This window comes from Carcharodon carcharias, chromosome 23 (assembly GCF_017639515.1).
Source record: "Carcharodon carcharias isolate sCarCar2 chromosome 23, sCarCar2.pri, whole genome shotgun sequence".
NCBI classification, from domain to species: Eukaryota; Metazoa; Chordata; class Chondrichthyes; order Lamniformes; family Lamnidae; genus Carcharodon; species Carcharodon carcharias.
Genome location: NC_054489.1, coordinates 30,333,020 through 30,357,049, shown reverse-complemented (window position 1 = coordinate 30,357,049; position 24,030 = coordinate 30,333,020). Strand labels below are relative to the sequence as shown.

General features: G+C 40.5%; 1 protein-coding gene across 3 annotated transcripts in view; it reads right to left on the bottom strand.

The window, feature by feature from the left end:
• hrob (homologous recombination factor with OB-fold) overlaps positions 1 to 18,888 on the bottom strand; it is a 58,345-nt gene extending 39,457 nt beyond the window's left edge. For all 3 annotated transcript variants that reach the window (XR_005946678.1, XM_041217500.1, XM_041217502.1), the window contains exons 1-4: positions 18,773 to 18,888; positions 10,331 to 10,381; positions 5,898 to 7,199; positions 3,400 to 3,483 (exon numbers count right to left, since the gene is read on the bottom strand). Coding sequence is in view for 2 of the 3 variants with exons in the window: in XM_041217500.1 (XP_041073434.1) it covers positions 3,400 to 3,483; positions 5,898 to 7,199; positions 10,331 to 10,381; positions 18,773 to 18,775 (1,440 nt within the window). In the remaining variant the exon portion in view is untranslated. The remainder of the gene's footprint in view (positions 1 to 3,399; positions 3,484 to 5,897; positions 7,200 to 10,330; positions 10,382 to 18,772) is intronic.
• Between the last annotated feature and the right edge of the window lie 5,142 nt (positions 18,889 to 24,030).

Sequence of the window (24,030 nt, the reverse complement as noted above, 5' to 3'; positions counted from 1 at the left end):
CACAGGTTTTGAACAAACAAAAATAAAATGTACTATCTGAGGTCAAAAAGAAAAATAATTTACAATATCTATCTTATATCATAACATTCAGGGTTAATGAATATATGTGAATTAATAGGCAATCTGTGGTTGAACCCACCGGTGTACAATAAATAGCATATGCAGCCAAGACAGATCCGACGGATTTCTCAGCTACCCAGCCAGACATCGGTAAACACAGTCAACCAATCTCGCTGAAACTTTCAACCTCCCGAGGGAATCCAAACTTCTCATTTTAAAAGCTCAAGCCTCTGAAGTCCCTCAAAGCCGCTCCCACTCAGACTGCCCCAACAATTGCACATCTCCCAGGGCTTCAGTCTCATCTCCCAAAACTCCATTCCCCTGGATTTTTGAGTCTGCATTCCAGCCTCTACTTAAATCGCATAATTTCAGCTCCTTAATAGCCAGCTTACTTCACTGGGCTGGCACTGCCCCTGGATTTAACCAACTCCAATCTCCTCAGCTACACCAAGCTATAAATGGCTCCTGGGCTTCTCCTGAGCCCTAACCCTTTCCAGCAGGGATCCAGTGACCTTCTGCCACTTTCTCAGCTCCCTAGGACTTCACCTGAGCCCTAACTGCACGTAGCTATCAAATGGTTCCCGGGACTTCTCCTCAGCCCCAACCACACAGAGCCAGCTAACAAACGTTTTTGCTGCCTGGAGCCTTTTTGGTATGGTGCTTTCTCCTGCTGCAGAACACTCACTCCTCCAGCAAACACATAGATAAATTGAAGCCCTAGAACTTTAAGCGCCACCCATCTCCAGATAACAGCCAATCAAGGGTCATGAAATGCTTTTAAATTAAGTGTAGCTCTAACCCCAAAACCAAACAACTCTCTGCAGTACATTTCTTCACAAGCAGTGTAGACACCTCATCTTCAGTTCCCCAGCTACGTAAGCCCACTTGTTTTATGATATTACCTTTCTAGCTACTAACCCCTTAAGTCAACATGGCCTCAACCTTTTAAGTATAATAGTCTTCAAGCTGCTTTAGTTTCATTTATCCCATTCTCTACAGTTAAAACTTAATCTTCCCAGAACTAAAAGTTACCTCTGAAGCATTACCATGAATTAGGTGTTTATAACACTGTCTGTACAAAGTTGACAAGCCACCAGGACTGGATGAGATGCATCCAAAGACACAAAGGGAAGCGAGGATGGACACTGCAGAGGCACAGGTCATAATTTTCCAACCTTCATTAGACTCAACAGTGGAGTGGTGCCAGAGGACTGGAGAATTGCAAAATGTTCAAAAAGAGGGGCGTTGAGATAAACCCAGAAGTCCAAAAGATAAGCCCAATAAAAAAATCTGGAATTAAAAATCTAGTAATGATTACAAAACCATTGAGTGTTGTTGGAAAAACCCATCTGGTTCACTAATGTCCTTTAGAAGGAAATCTGCCGTCCTTACCTGGTCTGGCCTACATGTGACTCCAGGCCCACAGCAATGTGGTTGACTCTTACATGCCCTTGAAATGGCCTAGCAAGCCACTCAGTTGTATCAAACCACTAAAAAGTCTAAAAGGAATGGAACCGGACAGACCACCCAGCATCGACCTAAGCACCAGGAACGACAACTGCAAACTCAGCCCTATTAACCCTGCAAGTCCTCCTAACTAACATCTGGGGGCTAGTGCCGAAATCAGGAGAGCTGTCTCACGGACTAGTTATGCAACAGCCTGACACAATCATACTCACGGAATCATGCCTTACAGATAACATCCCAGACATCACCATCACTATCCCTGGGTATGTCCTGTCCCACCAGCAGGACCAAAGATCTGAACTCCAAAGCTGCAGTGAGAGTGACTGCCCTTGACATCAAGGCAGCATTTGACTGAGCATGGCATCAAGGAGCCCTATCAAAATTGGAGTCAATGGGAATCAGGGGAAAACCTCCACTGGCTGGAGTCATACCTAGCACAAAAGAAGATGGTTGTAGTTGTTGGAGGTCAATCATCTCAGTTCCTGGACATCACTGTATGAGCTCCTCAGGGTAGTGTCCTAGGCCTAAACATTTTCAGCTGTTTCATCAATGACCTTGCTTCCATCATAAGGTCAGAAGTGGGGATGTTCACTGATGATTGCACAATGTTCAGCATTATTCGCATCTCCTCAGATACTGAAGCAGTCCATGGCCAAATGCAGGAAGACCTGGACAATATCCAGGCTTGGGCTGACAGGTAGCAAGTAACACTCACGCCACACAAGTGCCAGGCAATGACCATCTCCAACAAGAGAATATAACCATCGCCCCATGACATTCAATGGCATTACCATTACGGAATTCCCCACTATCAACAACCCTGGGGGTTGCCATTGATCAGAAACTGAACTGGACTTGCCATACAAAATACTGTGGCTACAAGAGCAGTTCAGAGGATAGGAACCCTGCAGCAAGTAACTCACCTCCTGACTACCCAAAGCCTGTCCGCCATCTACAAGGCACAAGCTAGGAGTGTGATGGAATACTCTTCATTTGACTGGATGAGTGCAGCTTGGGTGGGGGGGGGGGGGGTTGCTCAGGAGGTGAGTTACTCGCCACAGGATTCCCAGCCTGCTCTTGTAGCCACTGTATTTATATGGGTAGTCCAGTGGTCAATGGTAACCCCTAGGGTGTTGATAATGGGGGATGCAGCATTGGTAATGCCATTGAATGTCAAGAAATGGCTATGTTTCTCTTGTTGAAGATGGTCATTGCCTGGCACTTGTCAGCCCAAGCTGGATATTGTTCAGATCTTGCTGCATTTGGACATGGGCTGCTCTAGAAGGCTTAAGTGAGGAGTGTGATGGAACACTCTCCACTTGCCTGGATGGGTGCAACTCCAACATCACCCAAGAAGCTCGACACCATCTAGGGCAAAGCAGTCTGCTTGACTAGCAACACCTTCAATATTCATCCTTCAACCACTGATACAAAGTGGCAGCTGCATGTACCTTATAGGAGAAGCACTGCAGCAACTCAAGCCTTCAACAGCAGCTTCCAAACCTATAACCACTACCACCTAGAAGGACAAGGGCAGCAGATGGATGGCTACACCACACCTCCAAGTTTCCTTCCAGGGCACTTACCATCCTGACTTGGAAATATATCACCAATCCCTCGCTGTTGCTGGGTCAAAATGCTGGAACACCCTAACAGCACATACCACATGGACTGCAACAATTCAAGGAGGTAGGTCACCATTCAAGGGCAATTAAGGATGGTTAATAAAAGCTGGCCAAGCAAGCAACCCACATCCCTTGAAATAGATAGAATATGGCAATTATTTTTAAACAATCAACAGAAAGCTTACATTATAACATTTCTAAAAGCCAAGAGCATGTACTACGCATGCAGGTCTGCCCGCAGATTTACCTGAGACTGTAGCTTTGGCACTGCACCATGCGTTGGCGTCTGTGGCGCTGAAATGAAGACATTGTCCAGGTTTTTACCAAGATGCTGGAAGACAAGTATGACGAGCAATCAATAACTGGACAACAATGACAGCATGTTTTGATGAGTTATATCAATTCACAATTTAAGCATCAGTTGAAAATGCACTAGTACCACAATAACTGCTGCATGAGCTAAACTTGGGTTTGGAGTTTCTAAATTTTAATTTTGGAATTCAAGTCCAATTACTGTGACAAGGGCACGTTCATACATCTATTCTAGTGAATTGATATGATTTCCCAATACAGGCAGGCATATTAAGGATACACATTCGAGTATTTAAACATAGACCCTGGAATGACATCTTCAGAGTGTTCAATTTTTCTCATTATTTTGTTTAAAAGCACTTAATTCACATATTTTATGTTTCTCTTTCGGTATGCAAGTCAATGACATTTTAATATCTGGTTTGTCACAGCAGAAGTGACTTCAGAATAGCAGCATTGTCACGTACTAAAATCATCTAAGCAAATGTCAATGCCTCTTTGTCAAGCAATGCAGGAGAGCTTTGGGAAAGATGAAGGCATACCATCAGTTTTTGAACATAGCAACCACCCTACCTGGTGTTTGTTCATTCTTTCTATGTGCTGCACTCGGAGAAGCAGGACACTGAAATGCAAGCAGCTATTTCACTTTCTTTTTGTACATTTTGAGATTTCTGAAAAGTGAATGGTGGCTATGTGAAAGTACGATACCATGGCCAATTACACAACACCCATTATGTTGAAATTTTTCCTTTCCATACTTGTTTAGTTTTGAGTCATATGGCACTAGGCTGAAGGACTAGTGTAGGAACCATCTGAGGCAATGCCTAAAGATGATTTAATACAGAATATAATCCTAAAGTATATTGTACCAATACTAAGAGTGACTAATCACAACATTTCTACTGTTTGAGACTGTACTACTGAATATGGAAAATTTACATAGAATTAGCAATGCATCGCCATGAAAGTAAACACACCAGATTAATGACACAGCTGAAAGAAATAATGAAGTTAAACCAAAAGACAAATGATTTCCACCTTGAAAATCAAGAAGTAATCTTCCACCTGGATAGTCAGAGCAGAGGTCAAATGAAGGCAAAACACGAGGTGTAGAAGAAATTATCTTAATTTATGAGAAGTGTGTAATTTACAAGCATCAGGAAAAGGAGAATGCAGAGATTATTGATAGATGTATATGAAAGAGAAGAGGGAATCAATTTATAATACAGGAAGCCCTTGGGCCCATCACACCTTGGCAGGGTTCCATTTTCTGACAACTTCTGTCAGAACATTCTATACCCTCTTTAAAAAAAACTCTATAGCCCTCCCATTATTCTTCCGGCGGCTGTGAATATAATGTTCCCTAGTTATTCATTTACTGCTCATCGCCTGCCACAGGCCTAGTCTGGCAGACCTCTGTCCTTCAGGGCTCAGCTAGTAGTGGAGCTACCAAGTCATTCTTGCTCATGGACTTTGAAGTCCCCCACCCAGAGTACATTCTGCACCCTTGCTACCCTCAGTGCTTCTCCCAAGAGGTGTTCCAATGTGGAGGAGCACTGATTCATCAGTTGAGGGAGGATGGTAACCAGCAGGAGGTATTTCCTTGCCTATATTTGACCTGATACCATGAAATCCAAAGTTGAGGGTTCTGAAGGTCACCCCCTCACACCTGTCCGATCAATGGAGCAGGAACTACCCAGGGGTTTGGATGCTTGGATGCTGCTTGGCTTGGGTAGTGTGCACATGCTGTAGGTCTGGGGCCACATGTAGGCCAAACCAGGTAAGGACTGCAGGTTTCCTTCCCTGAAGGGCATTAGTGAATCAGATTGTCATTAAAAACCAACCTGATAGTCATCATTACTGAGACCAGCTTTTTTTATTTCAGATTTAATTGAAAAAAATGAAAAATTCTGCCATGGTGGAATTTGAGCTCATGTCTCCAGAGTATTTGTCTAGGCCTCTGAATTATCAGTCCATTAATATGACCATTATACTATAATTCCCCAGAATTACTACTTAGAAAGGATCAACAAATGGGATTATTCCATCTTATTCAGATGGTAATTTTTTTTAATACATTTACTGGATGCGGGCTTCGCTGGCTGGGCCAGCATTTACTGCCTATCTCTAGTTGCCCTTGAGAAGGTGGTAGTGAGCTGCCTTCTTGAACCGCTGCAGTTCATGTGGTGTAGGTACACCCACAGTGCTGTTAGGAAGTTCCAGGATTTTGACCTAGCAACGGTGATATATTTCCAAGTCATGATGGTGAATGACTTGGAGGGGAACTTCCAGGTGGTGGTTTTCCCATGTATCTGCTGCCCTTGTCCTAGATGGTATTCATAATTACAGTATGACAAGAATTTTGATTTTGGAGTAATTAGATGGAACAAATCAAAAGAACTGATTAATTACAAAAACAGTCTGCTGTCATACCTGTTGTGGAAGAATTCCAGCAGGTCCAGGAAAGCGTCTTTTTGGCCGCGGCCTGTCCAATCTCACAGCTTCTGGTGTCCGATTAGCAGCTGATACCAACTGAATCAAGTGATTGGTAACAGGTCTTCCCACACAACCTGAATTTGCTGCGGGTGAATACATAGCGCCAACAGCAGCTGATGGGCTTTCTATAGCACACATTAATGCTCGAGGTTCAATAGTGGACATATTTGGTCGTTTGATGTCTCCATTGTGTCTAGGGGTTGAAGAGTTCTGAAGAGGTGTCCTTGGTCTCAGTAGCATTGGATTTGGACAGTTTCTCAAGGCAGTAGAGCTTATTTGCTGGTGTGCAGATTGAGACTGCAGATCTGGAGACACAAGCTTACCTGGGTTTAAAGTATTACCTAGCATGTTTTTGCCTAAATGATTTTGTGGCACCGGTGTTAATAATTCTTTTCCTGATCTAATAATGTTGGATGGAATAGGACTACATGATCCAGTGCTTGGCGCAGCAGTCAACAGTGCAGCAGAGTAACCATGACTTTCAATTATCTGACAAGAATTCTTGGTTTCTCTCTTTGCAACTCCACCAACATTTGAATTGCTCAAAGCTCTTGGACATTGGTTGAATCCAGATGATGGATGATTGATGAACTTAAAAGTTTTGCTTGCATCCTTTATTCCAATCGTTGCTTGACTATTCTTACACGCAATAGCCATTTTGGAATTTTCACCCTTGCCATCATCAGCTTTCTCATGCTTTGGCAACTTTGCTGGTATTTTTGCATGATCAGCTCTTGGATTTATTGGAGAAGGAACAACCCCAGGGGTTAAAACTCTATTCTCACAAAAAGTTGGTCTCTTGGTCTCTGAATTCTGTACATTTGCAGCTTCATTCCACTCCTTACAATCAGACCAAAATAAATCATCAATTTCCTCACATGAGCCAACTTCAGTGCTGTTCTTCTGCTGGACATTACTAATAAATTTGAAGTCAGGGGTTGAGTTCTGCTCATTACTTGGGTCGTTTAACCATGTTAGTGATTTTAAAGAGGCATCTATTGATGCTGGCAATGTTTTTTTTGTAGGGTCATCATCGATCAACACATTCTTTGAAGTAGAGCCATATTCTGATTGGTAGTACCTCTGACCTAAGGTGCCACGTGGAAAGCTCCTGGGTTCATAACATGACCTAGCTGGTGTCCTGAGGACTGAAGCAATGGGTCTTAATCTAACACAAGGGTTTGTTCCGGATGAGTTTGTAGTTGTGCTTTCAACATCCAACACAGCTGATAATAAATCCTGTCCACAGTGGATTAAAAAAAATTAGTTGTACACCACTGGAGAAATTTGATATTTAAAAAAATAAATACCTAAGTTAATCTTCAGACAATTTTAAATGCAAAACAGTTAAGCTGTAACTCATTTTATCAACTAAAAAGAGTTAGCATTAATTCAGGATCATTCACTTAGCACTTGGGCCAAAGATAATTCAACATCATTGAGAATTTCAATTAAAACAAAATTTTGTTTAATAAAGAGCCAAATATTGACCCCCCAACTGTTTGGGCTACTGAAAATAAAATCTAACTGGCAAAGTATCCAGAATTAAATGGGAAATTAAACTTTGATGAATACTATCACTTACTTAGCATTTAAAAAAAAGAATAATTGTTAGGCTTCCAATCAAAATAAGTCAATAGTAAAAAGACAGCATGGTCACATTATTACTTTTTTTCCCTATAGGAATTAGCAGTTAAGAGGTCAGTCAGAACACTAGCCTTTCATTTCCTTCATGAACTATAGAGGGTATCACCAGTACAGAAAACAGGTCATTCAACCCAATAAATCCATGCTGCTATTTATGCTCCAAATAAGCTCCATATAATCCTCCCAAAATTTCTTCATCTGTTTCCATTAACATATCCTACTATTCATTCATGCTCATGTGCTTTTCTAGCTTTCCTTTAAATTGATCTGCGCTATTCAACTGAACTTTTCCGTGAGGTGGCAAGTTCCACATTCCAGCCACTCTGGCTAAAAAGTTTCACCTGAATTCCCTACTGGATTCATTAACAATTATTTTATACTAATGTCCCTTAATTTTGGTCTCCAGCCAACAGGAAACATTTTCTCCACTCCTGCCCTATCAAACCTTTTCATTAATTTTAAATATCTTTAAAGGTCATCTTTTAGTTTTCTCTTTTCTAAAGAGTCCATCCAGCCTGTTCAACCCTTTCTGATAGATTTACTAGAATTATATCACTACTGAGAGGAAACGTTTTGTAGCTCCTCCAATGCCTCTGCATCCTTTTCATCATACGACAGTCAGAACAGTACCAGAATTGTTCTTAGTACTCCAAGTTTGGTCTAACAAAGTTTAACATACCTTCCCTGCTTTTCAATTCTATCAATCTAAAAGGCCAGGACTTTGTCTTTTATTAATCTAGATCATTACTGTTGATGATTTGTATATCTGTAGCCCCAGATCACTTTCCACCACCCTATTTAAACACTTATTTTTCAAAGAGTATGTGACCTCCTTCTTCTTATCAAAATATACGCCCTCACTTATCTTTTTTAGTGTTAATTTGCCATACTATTTTTGCAAGTTTATTAATTTCTCAGTATGCTGTGGCAGTGCTCCTTCATATTAACTGCAGACTAAATTTGGTGTGATTTGCAATTTCTTATTGCAACTCATTTTAGTAAAAGGTGAGAAGTAGTCGCAGCACTAATCTTTGTGGAACCCTACTTTCCACCTTTTGCCAATCTGAACCTTTAGCCCCCAACTCAATTTCTGTTTTGTAACTAATTTGCTGTCCAATTTGCTATTTATCTTCTGACTCATGTCCTGACCTTTAGTCATGAGTTTATTATGCCGTACTTGGCAAAAGCATGCGAGTTGCTCTACATAGCCAACTTTCAAGATGACACCAGAAATCCACTGTTTCATGGACTCCATGTTAACAGGCACAACTTGCATGCTATGCTTCAATGGTAGGCACTGCAAATACTGGGAGCAGCTGTCTACCATCATAAAAGCTCAGTAGCATTTCACAGTGCTTTGACCCAAAACGAAAGGATGGTGTAAAACAATTGAGAAGCTGAAATATAGAAAATGTAGAGGGTGAATGAAGGGAAAAAAAAAACACTTACCAATACAAGAACAAGTAGAAAATGAACAGCATATTGAAAACATGTTTCAGCCCGCAAGATAAAAACTGCTTCTAAGCCATGTTTGATTGAATTCCATATTTTCTTATATCATTATTCTTAATTACTAGTCAACTTTATAGCATTACAAAAATCAAATATGACTGCTATTGGATTTTATTGGACAGTGTTAACAACCAAAATGAATCCATGCCAGCCAAAGGTTCATGAGTGGGACAGCTGCCACTTTCAAATTGGAAATGTTCATTTGAATTTTACTGAATTTACCAGTACTGTACTCCTCTGCAATGTTTCCCATAAGCTGTGCAGCTACACAACCCAAAAGATGTCATGCAGGCCACTCAAATTACCTGCGCACTCCAAAATTAGAAGGTACATTGCTCCTCTGTACTCAGTCTTGCACTCAATTAGCATTTGTGCTTTATCACAGGTTACACTAACTATCCATCTTGTTCTAATTTATAGTAAGTTACTGAAAGGGAGTTACTGTGCATCAATGTCTTTCAGACACGTCATTTAAATGCTTTCTGTCCTATTATTTTGAATATCAGAAATGCAAAATCTAATGAGTTTATCAAATTCGTTCCTTCAATTTCAGTTGCTGACAAGTTCAGTGTTGTAAATCATACTAATGATTCAAAATATCAGTAATTTCTCCCCTTTTTCGTAACTTTTTGTTATAGGCCTAATCAGGATCAGGTTTCTTCAAACAGAAATCCATAACTAAACTTGCAGGTTGATCCATATTTTAGAAATATTCATTTACTTTACCAACAGAAAAGATTCTTCCTTCTGAAATGGAATCCACACCCAAATTTTGGTTTACAAATTAGCCTGTGCAGTCATCAGCTGGAACCATTTTAAAAGAGTACCGAGGTAAGAGACTCCAGAATGCTCAGATGTTCAGGCATTACACTTTGATGAAAGTCTCACAACCCAAATAAAATATACAAAATTGGGATAAGTGCAGAACATAGCACGGATGCAAAATGACAGGGTTACAGCATGGTTAAATGGATGGCATATGGCACAAATTTTGAAAATGTGTATTGGACAATCAGTATTTCACAGGTTAAGTCCCATTTGTTGATTTAAAAACAGCATGTTCAGTACATACTGGAGCTATCTGGAAAAGTCATTCTGAAAATAGTGGAAGGCCAATTTCCTTTTATGTGCCATATAGAGAATGAGAAAACAAAGGAATACTTTCATTAATCAATATGTTGCAGCACCAATTAAACTAGAACAGCACTTACATCATCATCAAACTCTTCACCAACAGAAAATAGCTTCTGGAAACTGCAAGCCTTGAAGACAGAAAAAAGGGAAATTCAAAAACTTTGATGCAACTTCGAAATGCATTGTGGCCACAAAATATTCTGTATTAAAACTCAAATCTTTTGTCCTCATCTGTTTTGTACAATCCCTGAAAATTACTATATAGAAAAACTTTCAATTAAGAGTTTCTGAACAAATTTTGAAAAGATTTTTGAAGTAATAAAAGAAGTTTCCATTTTATGGCCTGGTGACCATGAGACTGGTGCATTCAATCGATAACCTCAATTCTTTCACATTTTTCACAGCCAAAACCCAATTCCATGCTTTTATTCTAAAACAAAATTAATGCTATGGGTAGAGATCAATTCATAATTTACCATATTCACATACAACCAAAACCTTCAAGCAGATCATATGATTTTGCTGCCGAGTCTTGAGTTGAGATACGGCAAGAAAATACATTCTTCATTCAATATATTGGTTTACATGGTACCCCATGTAAAGGATGTTTAAGGATTGATGGTTTGGTGGATGAAGATCACCTATTATCAACACGCTACAATATCAATTGATCAGTAGAATGTTAAAATTGAGTTAGAAATTGGAGTTTTTTAAGTAACACAGCTATGTGTAATTGGAGTTTAAGATTCACCATCTGGGACTTTTAAGATAAATAAATGAAATTAATAGAAAATTATTTAGCCAGTTGATGACTTGATGGAGGAAGAAATAAGCCTCTATCTAAACAGGGAAATAAAGATGAGCAATGTTCCAGAAATTTGTGCTGAGATGATCGATGAAATATAATTGCTCCTTTACTACTGAGGCTTTGTTGCATTCCACAGGTAATAACCCCAAAGTTAAGGTAGAATAAAAGATTGCGACATTGGACCAATACCCAAAATCTTTTGCTTCGAGCACTGGAAAAGATTTCACTTTTTTGAAAAAGATGTGCCCATCAAGGTGAGGGATATTAATTATTGGGAATGGTACACTTGTCATTTCAGGTATTCTGAAGTCAAGTACAGCGCAGTCATATGCAAAGTAAAGGTCCTCCACTCGACTCACCAACCCCACAGCCCCTTAAACACCACTGACATCCTTACCATTTCTTACAAGAGCCATTGTGACACATTTCTGGCTAAAAGTACCTATTTGGGCCTAATTAGAGATAATTCCCTTCACAGAGCACCCTGAAGGCCAGAGATTTCCTTCCTGTGAGCACCCCAGCCTCTTTGCTTGTTTGAATGCTAATAATTTGATTCAGATACTTAGGAAACTAACTGATCTATTCAATATCTTTCCCACCTCATTTAAAAACCTCAGCATAATTAGACCAAATAAATAAAAATTACACTGGCTTCAGGACTGAGATGCTCACTCTTCCCTATCTTCAGGTACTGTTGCCTCTTTAGCCTTAACTGCACCATCACACAACTCACTTTGACAACTTCTGCAGTTGAAAAACACTCGTTTTGCATTTACTCAAGGTAATACTGAGACCCCAGGAGACAATTTACTTTCATGTCAATCGTAGTGAACCATCCCAAAGTGGCAACAGAATAGGTGCAAATGATAGTCTCTCTGACTTTATTCACTGTTACAAAGTTGCTTTCCAAGCACCCCAATCATTGAAATTACTCTTCAATTTTTTTCACTGGCCTGCATCAATATTTAATGCTCTAGATTTCTTACATCAATATTTCATTAAAACGGTACACTTCTTGGGGCTATCATAAAAAATAAATTGCTGCCTTCCAAGAATGTGTGGGAAAGTCAAATCTAACATCTGGTCTGCCCTAGCACAATTACTGAAATGATTATATTTAGTCCGTACAATCATCTGTACTCCAGAAAATGGATTATCACAATAATTAAAGATTGTCACCTTAATATCAACTGCTTCCTTGGCTAGATAACATGATAGAATGGTAACTAAATCCAAATGGAATTCAAGTCCTCATCACAAAAGGTATTACAAATAAGTTAAACCATAATGTGATCAAAATTTAATAGCAATAGGTAAAATTCAACTTAGAATTCATAAAATTAAAATATTTTAAGTTTTTAAAATTTGACAGTGCACTTTAAGCTATGATAAACTATAACCAAATTTAATACTTAAATCTTTCTTTGAGCACTGAAGAGAATGAGGCAGGGATATCTATTTAATATAATTTATACAAGTTGGTAAGCACCTTATCTGCATTTCATGATTGTATATTCTAAATAATATTTGGCACTAAAGATCCCAACACAATGTTATATATCAAATTCCCAAATGGATTCATTATATTTTTCTTTTATTATATCAAACATAATGAATCCACCTTCAAAAAATGTACTGTCACTCATTAATCTTTGGGAAAATTAAAAATGCATTTACAACTACTAAGTAGGCCATTAGTGCTTATATTAGTTAATTGTCACATTTATCACAAAGGTAATTGGGCATAAAATTATTTCAAACTTCTCCCTCTTCAAGGCAATCTACACTGTGGCTTAGTGTAAGATTATAAAAGCTAATTTAAAATCTTAAATTCAAGATAGAAACCAGAGAAAAATTGTAGATTTTTTTTTTGTTTACAAGTTGAAAACAAAGGCCTGATTTAAATCCCAGCACCTACGACGACTGGGCATGTTGTGGATTAAAATATTTGCAACGTGGTACTCAACTGATCCATAACATAATCGCTGCTTTAACCAGTGTGTTTTGGGCAGAGCGAGTTACCAGGCAGAGCGAGTTACCAGGCATTGGGGTATGATGACATCATTCAGTGCCCAAGTGATTTTTATGTGCTGCGCATTAGCACCTGGTGCTAATTTCTTTAACTTAATGCTGGTTTCTTTAATAGAAACAAATGACAAGGAACAGCAAGTCCAGAAAAAGGCTAAGAAAGCAAGTTTTTTTAAAAAAAAATTTCCTTGCAGGTTAGGAGCAGCAGAGGTGCTACCCCAAGCTCCAGAAGGAAATCTTGGTCTTTCCAATTCCTAGTAACCCTTTATTCCCTTGAATGCAGTAGTGTCTGGCTGCAAAAACCACCCCCTAATAAACTCAGACTGCTTGGAAACATTGGTGCTGCCTCTCTTATTCTGCTTCTACCAGTCAGCCTTAATTTTTGCCAAATTTGGGAAAGCGTTGGGCCTGCACTACAGTAATAAGGCCTGGGAGTTAAAATAGACTCAGGCCTTATGCCTGTGTTGAGAGGTGGGTGAGCCTTCCTCTTGCTCAGTTGGCCCTATGCTGACCTCCTGTACCAAGTCAAAAATCAGAATAGAGATTGTGTAATTTCTGATAATTATAATCAAACCAAAAGTGTGCTGTGTATATTGTATCTGAGCTAGAGCTGATGAATTATTTTGGGACATGAAGGACCACCTCAGGTTCCTACCACTAATGAGGATCCTCTATTATAATGTGTCTCTCCAAAGGCCTCACCCTTACCAATCTCTCTACACTCTGCCAGGCCTGCAACCCTCCAATAACCTTCTTTGCCTTTAATTCTGGCCTCTTGTGCATGATCCACTTCTTTTGCCCCACCATTGATGACGGCAACTTTAGCTGTCTTAGACCCCAAGCTCTGAAATTCCCCAAGACTCTGTCTTCTCCATTATGATATGATGTACACATACCTTTAAAGGAGGCCTATCTTAAATTGCTGTCAATCAGTACCAGAGACAGGACATGATGTCAGAGCCCCATTACTTTGTACTCAGTATACAGCAGGTGTAGAAGTGAAACATGTATATATAGCCTCCTTGTTAACACTATTTATATAGACTTATCTTCTAAAAAAAGATTATTTTACCAATCCTTGTCATAAGTTTGGTATGTTCACAGTGAGTAGAAGCAAACAACATTGTCAAGACATTCCTTAAAAACTACTTTTTTGACCAAGTTTTTGGTCATCTCTTCTAGTCTCTCAGTTAGTGTAAATTTTTCAGATTATGCTTCTGTGAAGCACCTTGGGGACATTTTACTAGATTTAAAGGGCCATATAAATGCAAGTTATTTTTTAGATATTGATGAAAGAGTTCCCAATTCTAGAACTGCACAGCAAGTAACACTCAACATATTAAAACAAAGTATTGCATACATTGTACTTATTTAATCAAGGTGTTCTGAAATTATTCACTGAAATTGCCAGAGAAATTCTTGCTCAAAAACATACTTTTCAGAAGAATTTCTGCAGAAAGGAGGCTTTATTTGACTTTAGGAAATTGTGCTCCCTTTTGGCCTGGCCTACTCAATCACATCAAAGATATGAAAAATTGAGCAAACAGGCCTCGCTACTTCCAGTCAACAGTGCCAGGCCAACAGCAGAACTGACAAGTTTAACGAGGAAATAATTACAGTGGATAGTCATGGCTGTACTAAGACCAAGATCTTTTTAGCTGTGTCAGGCATCTGATCACATTGAAGGATATGTCAGGAGAAATTTTGATGGACTCTTGGAAAATGATAACTTTTTAAATTGGATCACCAGTAAGATCATGGCTGATCTGTGACCTAATTTTGTATACCTGGTATTTCACATATCCCTGAATGCCTTGGTTAACAAAAAAATGTATCAATCTCAGATTTAAAATTAACCTTTGATATACCATCAATTGCTATTTGTAGAAGAGAGTTCAAACTTCTACCATCTTTTGTGTGAAGTGTTTCCTAATTCCTAGTGTGGCTGCCATTAGTTTTGACTTCATTTACAGTCTGTTTGAAGGGATCATTAGAGATGCACCATTTAACTATCTTACAAAAGTTATTCACAGATTCCAAACAGAGCACCTGGAAAGATGGTCATATGTCAACAAGCTGGTTTAATTGTTAGGATGTTATAAGGTTTTTGGATATAGGTAGCTCAATTGCAAATCTTGAGTTTCAAAAAATCTTTGACAAGATATCATATAACAGGGTACAAAAGAAAGAAATGAGAGAGAATGGCAGGCAGGTCTTACATAAGATATGGATTTTAAGCTGCAATGCCACGGACAGACAGAAGGTTGATATCAATGGCAGTGGGTCTGCATGGGGGCAAGCTACTAGCATAATTTCCAGGGATCCATGTCCTAAAGTACTGCACACCTGCCTAATTCAGGCATTAGATTAGCAATTCTGCCACAGAGGATTGACTTGGCTCCAATCTAATGTCAAAACTACCCGAATCTCAAACAGATTCGCTTCCTCCCTATCCCTCTTCCACCTAATGTTTGTCATGACTCATTAGATAACTAAGAAGCATAAGTGTGCCAGCCATGGCTCAGAGGGTAGCACACTCACCTGAATCACGGTTCCAGGTTCAAGTCCTGAGTATTGAGAAAATGCTGCACTGTCAGAAGTGTCGTCTTTTGGATGTTAAACTGAGGCCCCATCTGCTTGCTTGGATGGATATAAAAGATCCCATGGCATTATTTAAAAGATGATCAGGGCAGTTACCCCCCCAGCCTACACCTGTTTCTGTCTCTTATTTTCCTGCAAGCCCTGGTCATACTCGGACGGCCCGCTTCTTCCTCCTACCCAAAATCCACAAACAGGATTGTCCCGGCAAATCGATAGTGTCAGCCTGTTCCTGCCCCACGGAACTCATCTCTTGCTATTTTGACTCCATTTTTTCTCCCCTTGCCCTGTCCCTTCCCACCTACATCCATATCATATCAACAATTTCCAGTTTCCTGGCCCCAACCGCCTCCTCTTCACCATGGACATCCAATCCCTCTACACCTCCATCCCCCACCGGGATGGTCTGAAGGCTCTCCGCTTCTTCCTCGAACAGAGGCCCGAACAGTCCCCATTCACCACTACTCTCCTCCGTCTGGCTGAACTTGTTCTCTCACTGAACAATTTCTCCTTAAACTCCTCTCACTTCCTCCAAATAAAAAGTGTGGCTATGGGTACCCACATGGGCCCCAGTTATGCATGTCTCTTTATGGGATATGTGGAACATTCCTTGTTCCAGCCCTACTCCGGCCCCCTCCCACAACTCTTTCTCCAATACATCGATGATTGTTTCGGTGCTGCTTCATGCTCTCGTCTGGATCTGGAAAAATTTATTAATTTTGCTTCCAATCTCCACCCCTCCATCATTTTCACATGGCCCATCTCTGACACTTCCCTTCCCTTCCTTGACCTCTGTCTCAATTTCTGGTGATAGACTGTCCACCAATATTCATTAGAAGCCTACTGACTCCCACAGCTACCTCGATTACAGCTCCTCACACCCCGCTTCCTGTAAGGACTCCATCCCATTCTCTCAGTTCCTTTGCCTCCGTCGCATCTGTTCTGATGACACCACTTTCAAAAACAGTTCCTCTGACATGTCTTCCTTCTTTCTTAACCGAGGTTTTCCACCCACGGTGGTTGACAGTGCCCTCAACCCTGTCTGGCCCATCTCCCGCACATCTGCCCTCACTCCTTCCTCTCCCTCCCAGAACCATGATAGGGTCCCCCTTGTCCTCACTTATCACCCCACTAGCCTCCACATTCAAAGGATCATCCTCCGCCATTTCCACCAACTCCAGCATGATGCCACCACCAAACAAATTTTCCCTTAACCGCCCCCCCCGGCAGCATTCTGCAGGGATCGTTCCCTCTGGGACACCCTGGTCCACTCCTCCATCACCCCCGACACCTCAACCCCCTCCCACGGCACCTTCCCATGCAACCACAGAAGGTGCAACACCTGCTCCTTTACTTCCCCCCTCCTCACTGTCCAAGGGCCCAAACACTCCTTTCAAGTGAAGCAGCAATTCATTTGCACTTCCCTCAATTTAGTCTACTGCATTCGCTGCTCCCAATGCGGTTTCCTCTACATTAGAGAGACCAAATGCAGACTGGGTGACCGCTTTGCGGAACACCTTCGGTCTGTCCACAAGCATGACCCAGACCTCCCTGTCGCTTGCCATTTCAACACTTCACCCTGTTCTCATGCCCACATGTCCGTCCTTGGCCTGCTGCAATGTTCCAGTGAAGTTCAACGCAAACTGGAAGAACAGCACCTCATCTTCTGACTAGGCACTTTACAGCCTTCCGGACTGAATAGAGTTCAACAATTTTAGATCATGAACTCTCTCCTCCATCCCCACTCTCTTTCTGATCCCCCCCTTTTCCCAATAATTTATATATATTTTTCTTTTCCCACCTATTTCCATTATTTTTAAATGTATTTCCATCCATTGTTTTATCTCTACCTTTTAGCTTATTTTGATTCTTTCCCCCCAACCCACCCCCACTAGGGCTATCTGTACCTTGCTTGTCCTGCTTTCTACCCTTAATGTCACCTATTAGCACATTCCTTAGATAATATCACCATCTTCAACACCTCTTTGTCCTTTTGTCTATCTCCACCTATCACTGCCCCCCTATCCAGCTCTACTGGTGTCCCTCCTCCCCCACTTCACTCCAAACCAGCTTATATTTCACCTATTTTCTATTTTTCCTTAGTTCTGTTGAAGAGTCATACGGACTCGAAACATTAACTGTGTTCCTCTCCACAGATGCTGTCAGACCTGAGTTTTTCCAGGTATTTTTATTTTGGATTTCCAGCATCCACAGTTTTTTGCTTTTACCTGGTCAATATTTATTCCTTAGTCAACATCACAAAATAAATTAACTGATCATTGTCACATTGCAATATAAAAGCAAACTACTGTGCATGCTAGAAATCTGAAATAAAAACAAAATACTGGAAACACTCAGCAGGTCTGACAGCGTCTGTGGAGAGAGAAACAGAGTTAACATTTCAAGTCAAATATGATTCTTCGTTGGAACTGGGGAGGTAGGAATGCAATTGGTTTTATGTTGTTTAAACAAGGGAGGAGAAAGCACAAAAGGGAAGGTCTAGGATAGACTAGAGGAAGACTAAATAACAAAGATGTAAATGGAACAAAAGACAAAGGGAGTGTAATGGTCGTGGTAAAGGAACAAAACATTGGTCCAGAGTGAGTATTAATGGCAGAATAGCAAACAGTGCTGAATATTTCCAGCACACCCTCTTTTTAAATCACATTGCAGTTTGTGGGAGCTTGCTGTGCACATTGGCTGCCTTTCCTCCATCACAACTGTAACTGCACTTAATTGACTTTAAAACGCTTTGAGACGTGCAGTGATCATGAAACACAAGATATAAACGCAAGACTTTCTTTCTCAGGCAACAGGTAGCAGCAACTCAACGTGTTATCAAAGAGAAAGTTCAGGGCTGATGCGTTCCAGTGCAATTGTACCATCTCCACCCCATTGTGAAGCACTGTCCCAAATCTTCATCCTCCCCATGAAGTACACCCGCCTCTTCTCTCACCTGGAGTTTAACTCGTTAAAAAATCACACAGTAAGGTGAGCTACCTTTGCCAACTCACCCTCCTTGAGCCGAACCCCAGCTACAATTCCACGCTCCCGCCCCGTGGTCACCAGCCACACAATTTCTTACCATTCCCGAGCGGACCCTCCCTCGCTAGGCCCAAAGCCGCCGCTTATCCTCCGACCACTCTGGTTGAAAGTTGCCGCTGCCGCTACGGTGATGACGTTACCTCTCTCCCATATTCCACCGCGCATCAGACACCCCACCTCTTCCCCCTTAGCAACCGAACGGCGCCGCCCCTCCCTTAGCAACCGAACAGCGCCGCCCCTCCCTTAGCAATAAAGAAGCCCCGCCCGCTCTTAGCTACCGGCTCGCCCATCCACGCCCTTAGTAACCAGACAGAGTGAGGCCTTGAACTTTCTAGGAAAATCCCAGCAAATGATTAACAGGGATGAGGAAATAACCTTTCAACTCATTTTCGAATAATTAAAAAAAAAGGAACTGCAGCTCTGTACCACAGTATCTCAATTTTTACATCAATCTGGAACTTTATGCTTTCTCCACCTGAATACTCATTCCACTTGTTTACCAATCTGAAATGGATTTTTAGAGACACTTTTACAATTACCCTGGATTTGGCAGAGCAACACCAAAGTGGCCTCTGCGGTGCTTTCTAATCAGTGATTTTGCTGGAACTGTTTGAGGCTGTTTCAAGAAACAAGGGACCCAACTTTTCTGTGGCTCTCCATTTCCTGATTTGTACTGCAGGAGGCCGGAGTCACATGATTCATATAAGTAGTCAATTCTTCTTTTAAAGTTATTTAAAAAAATAATTTCTTAAAATAACAACTGTGTAAAATCAAATACCTGATGTATGATCAGGTCATACATACTCATGTTCAAGCCATGTTACAATTTTTCACCACAATACCATCGTGCTGATGTAGCACCTTCAACTATAGCAATGACTCGCAGATACCTTTGGCATAATCAAAACATCCCAAGAGACTTACATGAGGATAATCAAACAAGATTAGCCTGGTACATTTAGAAGGACAAGGAGGGGAGTCACTGTTCCATCAGAAGATTGCGAGATTCACAACAGCCTTCTGCTGATGAAAAATAGTTCAGTTAGTTTATACTTCCACAATTGTAACCAATGGGTCAAGATAGCTTGTTGGCCATCAGTTGAAATCTTTAATTATTTGAAGAAACAACAAAGAGTAGACAAGGGCAATGTAATTGATTTGACTTATATGGACTTTTAGAAAGCTTTTAAGGTACCACATGATACTCATGACAAAGTTTGCAGTCAAGGGCTAGTTAGAAGAATGGATGAAAAGATAATAGAAAATGGTAGACATTAAGGAAAGTTTCTTGGACTGGCAGAAAGTGGGAAGTGGTATCCTGCGCACACCAATCTATTCACCATAAATACAATTTAGACTTAGAAGGTGGAGATATTGTGTTAGTTACATGAAATACTAAATTTCAGTGTATTGCTATTGTGGAAGATTACATTGAAATGCAAGAAGACATATACAGTCTTATAGAGTGGGTACATAAATAGAAAATTAATTTCAACATAATGAATTGTTGGGGTTCATTTTGATAGGAGAAATATCAACCACTTATTCTTTGAAAGATAAGAAACTACAGAGACTAGAGGAGCAAAGTGAACTGGGAATATGGATACATAAATTGTTAAAATAGCAACACATTTAATAAGGCCAAGAAGAGGTCAAGCAAAGTATATTTTCTAAATGAATAAATGATGTGGTTGACAACTGTTTTAACCAACCACTGCCAGATTTGGTTGGACCACATAAAACAATACCAGATCCTACACTCATCTGCAAAAACTGATTGCTATTCCAGGATCATCCTGATATCCATCTTCTTAAACCCCTCCACCCTGTCTCCTCCACCCTCACTTCCAACAACAAATGCAAGGAGCTCATGAAGTTCTTTGTCACTAAGATTAAGACAATTCAACCAGCTGCCTCTGCAGCGTCAGTCCCTTCCATTAGCCCATGGGGCCAGACTTTCTTTAATGTTCCTTCTTGCCCTAGCCCTGAACTCACACCTTTCTCTGGTTTTTCCGCTATTTCTCCTCCTGCCCTTGAGATCCATCTCCTGTTTCATCAATCCTATTCCCACTAAACTGGTGATCACTCAACTTCCCCTCCTGACCCCCATGTTAGCCAATTTTGTAAATTGTTCCCTCTCTTAAGGTGTCCCACTCACCTTAAATCTGCCATCATCACCAATCTCCTCAAAAAATCAATCCTTGTTCCCTCTGTCCTTATAAATTACCATCCCATTTCCAGCCTCCCTTTTTTCTCCAAATTTCTAGAACATGTTGCTGCCTCTCAAATCCATTCCCATTTTCCCTGAACTCCATGTTTGAATCCCTCCAATCAGGTTTTCGCCCCTACCTGAGTACCAAAACGGCTTTGATCAAAGTCACAAGTGATGTTCTATGTGACTGAGACCTCTCTTTTTGTCCTTATTGACCTGTATGCAGCGTTTGACACAGTTGATCACAATATCCTCCTCTAATATCTCCACTGTCATCCAGCTGGGTGGGACTGCTCGCACATGGTTCCATTCTTATCTACTTAATCATAGCCAGACAATCACTTGCAATAGTTTCTCTTCCTGTTATGTCTGCTGCTCCTCTAATATCTATCTTGGCCTGCTCCTATTTCTCGTCTACATACTGCCTCTTGGTGACATCACCTGGAAGGCACAATGTTAGTTTACACATGTACACTGACAACAATCAGCTCTACCTCACCGCCACCTCTCTTGACTTCTCCATTGTTGCTAAATTAATTAACTACTCATTCGACATTCAGTACTGAATGAGCAGAAATGTCCTCCAATTAAATATTGGGAAGACTGAAGTTATTGTTTTCAGACCTGCTCCAAACTCCATCCCTTAGTTACCACCTCCATCCCATTCCCTGGCAACAGTCTGAGATTAAGCCACTCTTTTCACAACCACAGTGCCATATTTGGGCCCTAGATGAGCTTCTGACTTCATATTCATACCATCACTATGTGACGTTCACAACATGCCTGAAAAGCTAATTTATCTATATAAAAAAAGAAACTGTCATGGACAGAATGTATCTGCTGTCTTACTGCCCATAATCAGTCTGCTGTGCATGGAAAAGACGTGTGCCCTTTTTTACCCTTGGAGTGTGTACTTCAGTTAAATATTTCAGAAGCAAGCTTTAGTGAGTTTAAAATGAAGAAGGTTATTTATTCTCACACACTTATCCTGAATTAACAGAGCATCATACATTTGATCTCATGCGTGCACAGGCACACAAAATTGGATACAATAAAGATGGTGCACTTTTACAACTTACAGTTAATTTAGTTCTCTGATTTACAATTTACAGTCTCCCATGTGGCAGGCCTGTAGTTTCTTGAATGGATTTGATGATCTAAAGTTGAAGTGATGGTCTTGTAAAGCGAAGGGTTCATAGCAGGTTGCAAGGTTTCTTATAGTTGAATATCTAAGAGGTTGAACTTTGAAACTGGAACAGGTTAAGTCCTAAAATAAAATAAAATTAACAAGTTAAGTACTTTGGCTGCTTGATAATTTGCAGCTAGTTTCAGAGTCTGGTTTCTCAGACTGGCTGACAACTGATGGTTTTGATGAATCTGCTAGGTCTTAGGATAATAATGGTGCAGCTTCAATCACATGACTGCTCAGTTAATGTACCTCTGAGGCCCACCCAGTCTAATTTTGGATGAGGAGGCCATTATGATACAATGCGAAGTTGCTATCAGCCATTGAGTTTCGATCTTCCCTTTTGTCCAGTATGAAACATGGAAACAGGCAGTCTGGAAACTCCATTGTCCTTAGTTGTTAAATGTACAAATTCCACAAATGGCTGTGAGGAACCCTCACCAATGTTCATATTTAATTAGGTATTTGCTGGAGACTTGGCACTGTCTGTTCTCCAAATGCCAAAAGTCACATAATTTGTGGCAGCCATCTTAACAGCTTGCTGGTGTCCAATTTTTAAAAGTATTGACTGAACGCTCATAATGTAACATGTCATTAATGGGAAAGACAAACGCAACATTAAATATGTACATTGTACTCTAACAAAATGGTTTCTAGAAAATCAGGTGACTCCTGTTGTGGTTTCTGGAGAGACAGAGTCAATGGCCCAGATTGTTTCCCTCAGGTTGGTTGTGCAGAGTGTTATATAGCAGTTGGTAAAGGCTGAGTTGTTTAAATCTCAGAGGGACACTTGAAACAACTGTCATAACCTATATTTTCAATTGGTATGCTTGAGATGCAGCTCTGAATTCAGGAATAAGACCACTGAGCCTCAAGAGGTTTTTATATTAAACTAAATTAAACATTTATTAATTTATAACAAATTAAACACATACACACGTCTACAAATTACTACCATATTAACTTTTAAACAGCCCCCCAAATTAATCATCTTCATTTGTGCTAGGTATGACCCCAACCAGTGGAGACTTTCCGTCTGATTCCCATTGACTTCAGTTTTGCTAGGGTCCCTTGATGCCACACTTGGTCAAATGCAGCCTTGCTGTTAGAGACTGTCACTCTCACCTCACCTCGGGAGTTCAGCTCTTTTGTCAAAGTTTGAACCAAGGAATGAGGTCAGGAGCTGAGTCACCCTGGCGGAACCCAAACTGGATGTCAGTAAGCAGGTTATGGCTAAGGAAGTGCCGCTTGATAGCACAGTTGATGACCCCTTCCATTACTTTACTGATGATCGAGAGTAGACTGATGGGGTGGTGATTGGCTGGGTGAATATCCACCAAGGCAACTATAACCCATAGACTTTAAACAGACACCAGGCAAAGCACGCTTGACCTTATGAATTCAAAATGAGGTTCCTTGCAATTTGTTTCCTTTTCAGACACAGTTGGAGGCTCACAGGCTGGTTAGATCTTAAATGCCTGTACCGTACACACAATCTCCTTTCCCTCTTTATACGTAGCTTCCCCTTGAGTGTAAATTTTCCATGGTATCACTAGGCTTTTAACTTCACATCTTCTAACAATAACATTTTCATCCCACTAATTTTATGAGTAATGTAAGTACATTGCTTGGCATCTCCCAGCTAGGTGCAAGATTTTACTCCTACTCTTGAATGCTTTATTCAAAAAATACAAATGTACATTTTACATTTTAACTTCTTTACTATTTACCCAATTAACATTTCAAGCTACTATACATCAAAACACTCAGACTAGCTAGCTTTAATACAATTAAGACACACACAGTCAAACACATAGACACGGACCCCACTACAACTCCATTTTAAAAATAATTTCCAATAGCATTACAGACATTAATATCTCTTCATGACAAGAGGCGA